The sequence below is a fragment of the Rhinatrema bivittatum genome, chromosome 12 (genome assembly GCF_901001135.1).
Source record: "Rhinatrema bivittatum chromosome 12, aRhiBiv1.1, whole genome shotgun sequence".
NCBI lineage: Eukaryota > Metazoa > Chordata > Amphibia > Gymnophiona > Rhinatrematidae > Rhinatrema > Rhinatrema bivittatum.
The window spans coordinates 65,478,493-65,488,373 of NC_042626.1; the positions used below are offsets into that span (position 1 = coordinate 65,478,493).

General features: G+C 48.8%; 1 protein-coding gene across 2 annotated transcripts in view; it reads left to right on the forward strand.

The window, feature by feature from the left end:
- Nucleotides 1–9,633, forward strand: part of PLEKHM1 (pleckstrin homology and RUN domain containing M1) — a 62,983-nt gene extending 53,350 nt beyond the window's left edge. For both annotated transcript variants that reach the window (XM_029572955.1, XM_029572956.1), the window contains exon 12: nt 5,945–9,633. In XM_029572955.1, the coding sequence (XP_029428815.1) occupies nt 5,945–6,053 (109 nt within the window). In that variant the 3' untranslated portion in view covers nt 6,054–9,633. The remainder of the gene's footprint in view (nt 1–5,944) is intronic.
- The last annotated feature ends 248 nt before the right edge of the window (nt 9,634–9,881 follow it).

A 9,881-nucleotide genomic window follows, 5' to 3' on the forward strand; every position in this document is an offset into this window, starting at 1 on the left:
GTTTGGTGGGGTAGCTTGAAGGTTGAGGTGCTGCTTCTTGCTCATTGATTGCTATGGGAGGTCACAGTAGAATTTTGGTCTTTGCCAAAGAGCCAGAAGTAACTTGAGGAGGTTAGAGGTGGAACTGTTATCTTACTGGCCCGACACCAAGATAGCATTCAATATAATTTTTGTTATTGAAATACCGTCAGGATATTGTCTTCAAATCGGCTGAAAAGGGCGGTGCTATCGTTTATCATGGATCGACCACAATATGAGAATGAGGTCTGGTGACAATTTAACAATAAATGGTTTTATCATCCATTAGAGGCTGATCCCACCTCATCTATACAAACCTTGATTTGCGATGCTGTAACATGGGCCTTTGAGGCCGGATTTTTAACGGAGAAAGAACAGAAATTTCCTAGCGTGTAGCAGATGGACTCAGGACCAATGGGTATAGTGCACTCCTGATAGCAGTTGGAGACGGATCAGATTTCAATCTGATATCAGCCCTACTATATATACCCCTGCAGGAAGTGCAGCTCTTCAGTATTTTCTGTCTCCATAGCAGTTAGGGACTATATGCACGCTCGCACAACGTTAGAGTAATTTTACCAAAGAAAACCAAAACAAGAAGAAATCTTACCTCTACAGATGAGCCCCCGCTCTCCTGCAGTGACACCCATTGGGTCCCTCCCCTAGTTGAGAATTCCCGAGGTGATTTCCACGATCCCTCGGAGGTAAGCCTCAGTCCGGCGGCCAACCCTCGGCGGGGACCTAGCCCCCGACATCGGGTGAGGCTGAGAGGCAGCGGGTGCAACCTAGAGCACGGCGGTGAAGGTATTTTCCCTCTCCCCCCACAGCCGGAGGCCACCGGAACGAGACCAGGAAGTGCCAAAACAAGGTAAGGTAGAAATCTATTTAAAAGTCTCCTGTCTCCGAAGCTCGAGGAGTCGCACAGGTCGCCAGTCAGGACCAGTGCCACCGGGTTGATCTGCCCTAGCAGGGCTAGACCCCAGTCAGATCCGAGGGTCCTCCCACGTGGAGACCCTCCGAGGTGGTCGCCGTCACCATTTTGATCTGTTCGCCGCCTTGTCCGCCATTCCGAGCCGTACGCACAGAGGCGAGCCGTGCGCACAAATACCTTGAGCGCACAACGTCGTGCACCCAGGTTCCGTGGGCACAAGCGACGTGCATAGCCAAGCACATACTGTGCCGGGCACATAACTTCGATCTGTGCGCACTACAGCGCGCACATCTTCCTGAGCGCGCACCAAACTTACGCGCACAGCTTCGACGCACCGGAGCGCACAACTGCATTTTACGCGCACAAGCCATGGCACCACTGGAAAAGAAACTCAAGGCTCAGGGCCTTTGCCCAGTATGCCACATTAGAGCTGCACAGCATGAGGAGGCCACGGCCTTGTGTATACAGTGCGAAGAGGCCCTAGGGCATCCAACTCATGGCCCTCCCCAGCCGGTACTGGGTTCCAGCCTCTCGAGCAGTACGCTGGACCTAGCATTGCACACGGAGCCCCCCTCAAACGGGGCTTCCCAGGGACACGGCGCCCCTTAGTCTAGACCCAGCATCTATCTCCTGGGTGGAATTCTTCAAAGGTCTGCATACCTTAGTCCACATGCAACCGGGGCCTCCTATAATACGGCCACAGGCTCCACCAGAGGACCTCAACATCCCGGGACCCTCTATGCCCAGGGAAGTGATCCCACCACCCAGAAGCCCCACCTTTGGGGACATGGATGAGGATTCAGATCCCCTGGAGGAAGGGGAACTCCCTCCAGGGACAGAGCCCCACCGAACCATGAGACGCTTCTTCACCAAGGACGAGCTTCCAGACCTGGTCACACACAGCTTAAAAGAGCTTGCTATCCCTCGGGGGAACCTAAGACGAACCCTCTACTAGAGGGACTCCGTCAGACCTCCCTCCATTTCCCACTATTACAAGCTGTCCAGCAACTAATTGACCTGGAATGGGATGCCCCGGAAACTACGTTCAAAGGGGGGCAGGCTTTGGCAGCCATGTACCCTCTGGACCCAGCCGCCAAAGATCTTCTGGCATGTACGAAAGTGGATGCCATGATCTGCGCGGTCTCGAAGCGCACTACTATCCCGGTGGAGGGAGGAGCAGCACTCAAGGATGCTCAAGACAGACGTCTGGAATCTATCCTCAAACAGTCCTTTGACGTCTCCGCTATGTCTTTACAGATCGTGGCCTGCTATGCCGTGGTGACACGCGCCTGCTTATCACAGACCAGGAACAACACTCATGGGGAGGCCCTGGAACCAGCAGTATCATTCCTCGCGGACGCCGCTTTTGATCTGGTGCGCACCGCAGCTAGAGGAGTGCTATCCGCCATGGCAGCCAGAAGACAACTCTGGCTCCGAAACTGGTCGGTCAACGCATCCTCCAAAACGAGGCTCACAAGGATGCCTTTCAAGGGAACACTCCTGTTCGGAAGTGATCTAGAGAAACTAGCCAACAAATGGGGCGAGTCCCCACTGCCGCGGCTACCGGAGGGCAGGAATAAGAGAAACCAGTGATCCTTCCCCCGAACCTCCAGGGACAGAGGATCACAGCGCTTCAACCCATATAGAAGCACATATCAAGCGGCCTGCCCCGCAGGCCGAAGCCAGTCCTTTCAGAACAAACACAACAAAAAGGGGAGCCAGCTCGGGTCCAGGCCCCAGCCGCACCCAACAATGAAGATCAGCCGACCCGTCCAAAGGAAGAAGCCATAGGGGGCAGACTTGCCCTATTCTACCAAAGATGGGCCGAAATAACTTCGGACAAGTGGGTCCTAGCCATCATTCGAGATGGATAATACCTGGATTTCCACCACCTCCCTCCGGACAAGTTTGTGGAATCCCCCTGCCACAATCCTTCCAAGAGGATGGCAGTGGAAGCTACACTGACCAGATTGCTAGCCTTAGAGGCTATAACACCGGTGCCTCCACACCAAATAAATACTGGACATTATTCCATCTATTTTATCGTCCCCAAGAAAGAAGGAACGTTCAGACCCATCCTGGACCTTAAGGCGGTCAACCGTCACCTGAAGATTCCTCGCTTCCGCATGGAGACACTACGCTCGGTAATAAGGGCAATACAACCGGGAGCGTTCCTTACATCCCTGGATCTGTCGGAAGCCTACTTACACATTCCGATCCATCAAGAGCATCAGCGTTTTCTTCGCTTCTCGATCCTGGACTGTCACTACCAGTTCCGGGCACTACCATTCGGACCCCGGACGTTCACCAAGATCATAGTGGTGGTGGCAGCAACACCCTTATCTAGACGATTGGCTGATCAGAGCGAAATCCCCAGAGGAAAGCCACCAGGCAACCAACAGAGTCAAAAATCTACTGTAGAGCCTCGGGTGGGTGGTCAACACAAACAAGAGCTGCCTGCAGCCCTCCCAATCTCTAGAATACTTGGGAGTCCGGTTCGACACCAAACAAGACAAGGTCATCCTGACACCGACAAGGAGTTCAAAACTGATGACCCAGTTACGAACCCTGTTGAGCGAACTTCGCCCCACAGCATGGGATTACCTACAAGTCCTCGGCCTCATGGCATCCACACTGGAAGTAGTGCCATGGGCACGAGCTCACATGAGACCCCTACAACGCTCACTACTATCACGATGGAATCCACTGTCCCAGAACTACACCGTACTTCAGCTCCCGGACAGAGTTCGGGCCCAACTATGATGGTGGCTTCAAGAAGGCCATCTGAGCCAGGGAACGAGACTATCGTCACCAACCTGGATCCTGCTCACCACTGATGCCAGCCTACGAGGATGGGAGCACACTGCCAGGAGCTTAACCGCCCATGGGCAATGGAACATCAATCGCCTAGAAGCCCATGCAGTCAGACTAGCCTGCCTACGGTTCCATCATAGACTCTGAGACAAAGCGGTCAGAGTAATGTCGGACAACACCACAACAGTGGCCTACATCAACCATCAGGGAGGAACCAGAAGCCAACAGGTGTCTCTGGAGATAGACCTCCTAATGTCATGGGCGGAAGCGAATCTTCAAGAGATTTCGGCTGTCCACATCGCCAGGAAAGACAACGTAGCTGCGGATTACCTCAGCAGAGAAAGTCTAGACCCAGAAGAATGGAGGCTGTCGACCACAGCATTCCAATTGATAGTAAACCGTTGGGGAACACCAACCATGGACCTCCTGGCAAATCGTTCCATCGCTCAAGTGTCCAGTTTCTTCAGCCGCAGGCGGGAACCCCAGTCACAGGGAATTGATGTCCTAACTCCTATTCCGATACCTGGAAAAGTCGGAATCCGTCCGAAAGACGGACCATCTATTCGTCCTTCACAACGAGAAGAAGCAAGGGGAAGCGGCCTCGCGAGCAACCATAGCCCGCTGGATCAAAGAAGTCATCAAGGCAGCCTACGTAGAAGCAGGCAAGCCACCGCCTTTACAAGTCAAGGCTCATTCTACTAGAGCCAAGGCAGTGTCCTGGGCGGAAACCAAGATGCTGTCACCCGCCGAGATCTGCAGGGCAGCGACATGGTCCTCTATCCACACCTTCTCCAGGTTTTACCGCCTGGATGTTCAGGCTTGGGAGGACACAACATTTTCAAGGGCAGTGGGTCACGGGCAGCCTCCCACCCGGTTCGGGAGTAGCTTTTATACATCCCATTGGTTCTGAGTCCATCTGCTACATGCTAGGAAATGGAGAAATTACTTACCTGATAATTTTGTTTCCTTAGTGTAGACAGATGGACTCAGCATCCCGCCCACAGTTGCCGTTACTCATGGAATTCTCGGGTGACATCCCCGAGAGCGAGTGATTCACGGGTAAGCCATGCTTTCCTTCAGCTACGACACCCATCATACCGGGTGTCGACGTTTCTCGGTTGAGGGCACTGGTGGTCTCCAGCTATAACCAATTCAACCGGTTCAAATTAAGTTAACCAAGTTATAAAGTTAATCAAGTTATTCAAATTATTCAGTCATACATATATCCACAATGCTTTTTGAGGAGAATACTGAAGAGCTGCACTTCCTGCAGGAGTATATGTACTAGGGCTGACATCAGATTGAAATCTGATCCGTCTCCAACTGCTATCAGAAGTACACTATACCCATTGGTCTTCGGTCCATCTGTCTACACTAAGGAAAATGAAATTATCAGGTAAGTAATTTCTCCATTCCTGATTAAGCAACATCCTCATGTTCCTGTTATCTACACACTTCCAAAGATCCACAAGAGCTTACAGGATCCTCCTAGCTGACCAACTGTTTCTGCCCGTGATTCTGTGTTGGAACCTCTTTGCCTTTTCTTGGACGTTATTTTAAAGCCGGCAATACCGATGGCTGCTACTTTTGTTGAAGATAGCATACATATACTCTGTTTCTTGGAGACTGTACATATCGAAGAGGATTTCCTTCTTGTTACATTTGATATCGAGTCATTGTATACTGTAATCCCGCAAATAGAAGCTCTATTGGAAATTAAACTGGTTTTATCCATCGGCCGACTCCTCAGTGTATTCCCACCGAGTTTGTCATGGAGTTAGCTGAAATGGTGCTCAGAAAGTTTGCAACATTTGTGTCTTCTTTTGTTGAACTTTTTATAAACTGAGATATTCAATCACATTGAGAAGTTTAACAAAAATTATATTGAATGCTATCTTGGTGACTGGACTGTTCTGTAGTTGCATTCATCTTCTGATTCTTCTTTTTGCTTTGTGATCTTACTGGCACTTATGGGAGGTCAGGGTTTGGAACTCCTCTCATTGGTCCCTGTAGCGGGTCACAGGCAGCTTGCAGTGGGTGGGGGTGGGGGGAGGATTAAGAAGATGGAGCTGGTGACTGTAGCAAGATGGGAAGGGAGACAAATCATGAGCTACCGAGCTATAATGCGTTAGATGCAAGCGCATGCTCCATGCCCTTGTTAATTCTTTTCCTTCATCCTAGATGCTCAGAATGTAAGACTGTCTTCCATCTTACCTGCAAGAATGGAGTGGCACTGTGTCCTCGCTGTACACGCTGGAAAAAGTATCGTCAGCAGAGTCTGCAAATTTAGTGCACAGCACACCACCAACAACAACCACCACCACCTAACTGAAGGCATCACATGTCCTGCCATTAAACTCCAGATGTGCCTGCACACCCATCCAGTCGCTGGTCGCAGTATCACCACAGGATCAAGAGGCCATGTGTAGTCCTGAATGCAAGCATTTCCCAGGAAACAAGAGGATATGCTACAGATGTATTAATTTTGGACAGGGCACAATAACCCACACCAGCCATAGACAAGTACCTTCATACTTCTACAGCTGGAGTTACAGTAGCATAATTCTCGCATCCTTAAGTATAAAATGGAGAAACGAAATTAATACAAATACAGCATTTGAAGTTATTACTGCAGGCTGGCTTGTACTGACATATGCCTCTTGCCTTCTGTCTGTGGGGATTTCTTCCAGCTGAAGGCATGTGCTTCCACTCTGAATGTTAGCTCAGACAGATAGGCTTCCATTCTAAGCTTGAATCTTGAAGAGAATATTTCCTTTGTAATAAAATGAGAGGTGAGGAGAGGTGGCTGGCACTGGTGACAAGGGTCAGGTGGTGAGGTGGCCTAGAATAGCAGCAAGGGCCACATAGTAAGTAAGTGCTGGCTAATACCGTGGAGTAAGGTGACTAGCACAGGCAACAAGGGCTGTGAAATGGCAAGCTTGGATTTATTAATGCATGCTACCAATATATAATAAACACATTGGTAGCATGAAGAGAGCACCAGTGATGGAGCTCCAGTTCTAGGTTGGAGCTGGGTGCAGTGCTGGTCCTCCGCTGGGAGCGCTCTCCTAATGTTTCTGGGCGTAGAAATCAGGCACCACTATTTTACTTCCAGTGGATCTGAAGTGATGACGTTGGGAAGCTGAAAGAGCTGCTGTGCTCCTCTGGATCATATTCATAAGCAGCAGCGCAGAAAACAGGGCCTGCAGGAAGCAGCGAATGCTTTGAGCCTTCCTGGTGCTTGACTGTAGGATAGAAAAGTCCAGCTCAGCCTTCCTATTTAGGATCTGAAGATTGAACGGAAGCTGTAGCATTTCCTTCAGGAGAACAATCCCGGTAAATGCTTCCCCGGCTTTGTTTATATTTTAACTTAACTGAGAAATGCCGTCTTCTCGGGCTGTAATCATGATTGCTCTGAAGGTCAACCCATACATAACTAAGCAGTTCAATGTTTTTTTTTTCCTGATTTTTATGGAGTACGTTAATATGCAGTCCATTGGCCATGGAAGGTGTTATTTTGTTTTCAGTTATGGCATTTCTCAATTCAGTGCAAATGCACCGTAACATCACTGTGCCACATAACATTTTTCAAGCAACCTAAACAGGAACAGAAAGTGGAATACTGCTACTTCACTGTGGCTTAGAGCCAAGTGTCTGCCATCAGTGACCTTGTCAAAACAAAAATAGCCCCCATCCTCTGTGCCACTTGGGCTGCATATTGAGGCTGTCTTCATGTCGACGTATTGAGCTGGCCTTCTGTCACTCTCACGGAGCCTGAGTTAGGTGCCAGTCCCTCTTTCTCCCCTGCTGTGGTGGCAATGGGACGGTGCAGTCCACTAGATGAGAGCTGCCTGCCCTCACCCTCTGCACATGTGCACTTTGCAGAACTCTTAAGAAGTGGATTGGCTGGCCTGGAGATTAGGTAAGCAACATTCAGTGCTTTTATATGGCCCACCACCTTCCCAAAACTATCATTATTTCTTTCAGAAAGTACTGACTGTCTGCCACAGTTAACGACATGCTATGCGCCTTTTATCTGTACGCCGAGAATCTCCATGGGCACAGTTCAGAATGCAGCTTTTTTGTTGCATTTAGGGCCTGTTTACTCCTATGGTGTTTGTATTCGTGTACCTGTGGTTGCTGAAGGTTTTCTCTGTGTACATAACCGACAACACACAAACCTCTGTCTGCAGAGGAGTATCTGAAGCATTTCTAGTTTCATAAGTGATGTATAAACTGAGCAAAAACTGCGCGCCGTAGAAAGCCAGAAATACCCAATGATAAATGAAGGGTACTCTTCTTAGCAGATATAAAATGAAGAACTTGTGCCTTTTAGGGTAGCACTTTGTAATTAGCCGTTGTTTTACATAGACATGTCATTTTAATGTGCTCTGTGCCAAACAGACTGTTGTGCTGTGCAGTCCTCCCCCCATTCAAAGGGCTATGTCTGTCCTGTTTAACCCTCTGCTCGGAGGGCTGCCGCACCCATCTCCATACACCTGTGCAGGCCATGTCACCCTTAAGTGTGGAGAGAAGCTGCCGAAGGATCTGAGTCTGAGGAGTGCACTTGGCCTCTGACACTTTATACCAGCCTGTTTGTGTATGTTTGCTCTCCTGTGTGTTTTCTTACTATTTAAAATAGGTAATTTGTACCTGCAAAACTTGTATTTACAGTAAATTGTAGGCTTAAGGGTGAAAAGGGAATTGGGGATTGCCCCAATTAAAAATAAATACATAAAGGTTAAAACAAGAACTCCAGCTACAGAATCAGTGGGTCCTCTTGACTCCTCTCTTAGACATAGGGACCTTCCAACACAGCCCCCTGCCAAGGGATGAAGAGTCTGCAGTCCAGCGTGGCTTCAGAGCTCATCCTGTTCTGTAGCTGAAGTTCCTGTTTTAATCAGTCTTGCTCTCGTCATTCCCTTTCCAGCCTGCAAGCCGCCTGCTGCCTTCGAGGCTCCTGGTCATGCCCTCAGGCTGCAATCCTGTTTTCCAAGAGCCCAGCCGTCCACCCTCCACCACATACCTGTGCTAAATCATACCCCAGCACATTGCCCTGAGGCTGGACATCGATGTGAGCAGCTCTTCCACTGACAGATTTTCTCTTGTATTTCAAGAGCTGGTTGGTCTGCTTGTAGATCGCCGGTGCCTCCCAGTTCAGTGCTGGTGCCACGGAAATGGCCACATCTTTCTTCCCTTCTGGTCCCAGATCAGGGGGTAAAGAGTAAACATCGTCTCACTGATACTGAAGAAGCATAGGTGATGGGTGAGCAATGATATTGCTACTCAGAGTTGGATGTAGTAATAATAAGAAACTGATAAATTTGAGTGGGAAAAATGGAAACAGGTCAGGAGCACCTGGTTAGCTTTTTTTAATTAAAAATTTTTAAAAAGTCCCACCTTTTTTTTTTTTTTGTTGTTTTTTTTTTTTATGTCAGCCTGTGATGCTGGGCTGCAGGTGATGCTCCTGTACAGAGCAGGGTCTACCTGGGATGGAGTCATGGCTAGGAGTCCGTGCCTAAGGGCTCTCCCCTTGCTCTAGGCAGAACTGTGGGTGCCCTCTGTATCAAGTTATAGTATTCAGTAACACTGAATATATTTTTAATGGGGTGTAAAAAATCATAAGAAATAAATTAGGGCAAAAACAGGAAAATCTAAGAATAAAACCCAAAGAAGCAGCAGCAGAATCAACCTGCAGCATGATAGCTCCTACTCGTGCTTTAACGAAAAACGAGGTTTTTATGCAGAACTTCAGCGTGCCCTACAAAGGTCAGTTTTTATTTTATATGTATTTGTATTTAATGCTTTTCTCTGTTTTGTTTGTGTTTTTTTTAACTGATTCTCTGGAATAATAAAGAACACAGACTTGCCTTGTGTGATGCTCTTGTGGCTGGCAGTGTTACAAATTACCTGCGTGCAGCTGCCTCCTGCTGGAGACTAGGAGTGCTGCGAATCCTGAGGGGGAGAGGGGGCAGGAAATCCTGGGTTTTGGAAAGATCAGCATGTATTTATCATGTTGGACCCACATTTCCCTGTTTGATTCTCAAGAACTCATGCCCTGGCCACAACTTTGACTACAGATCCATGTCCTTGCTGTTTATTACCATTTTCATGTAAC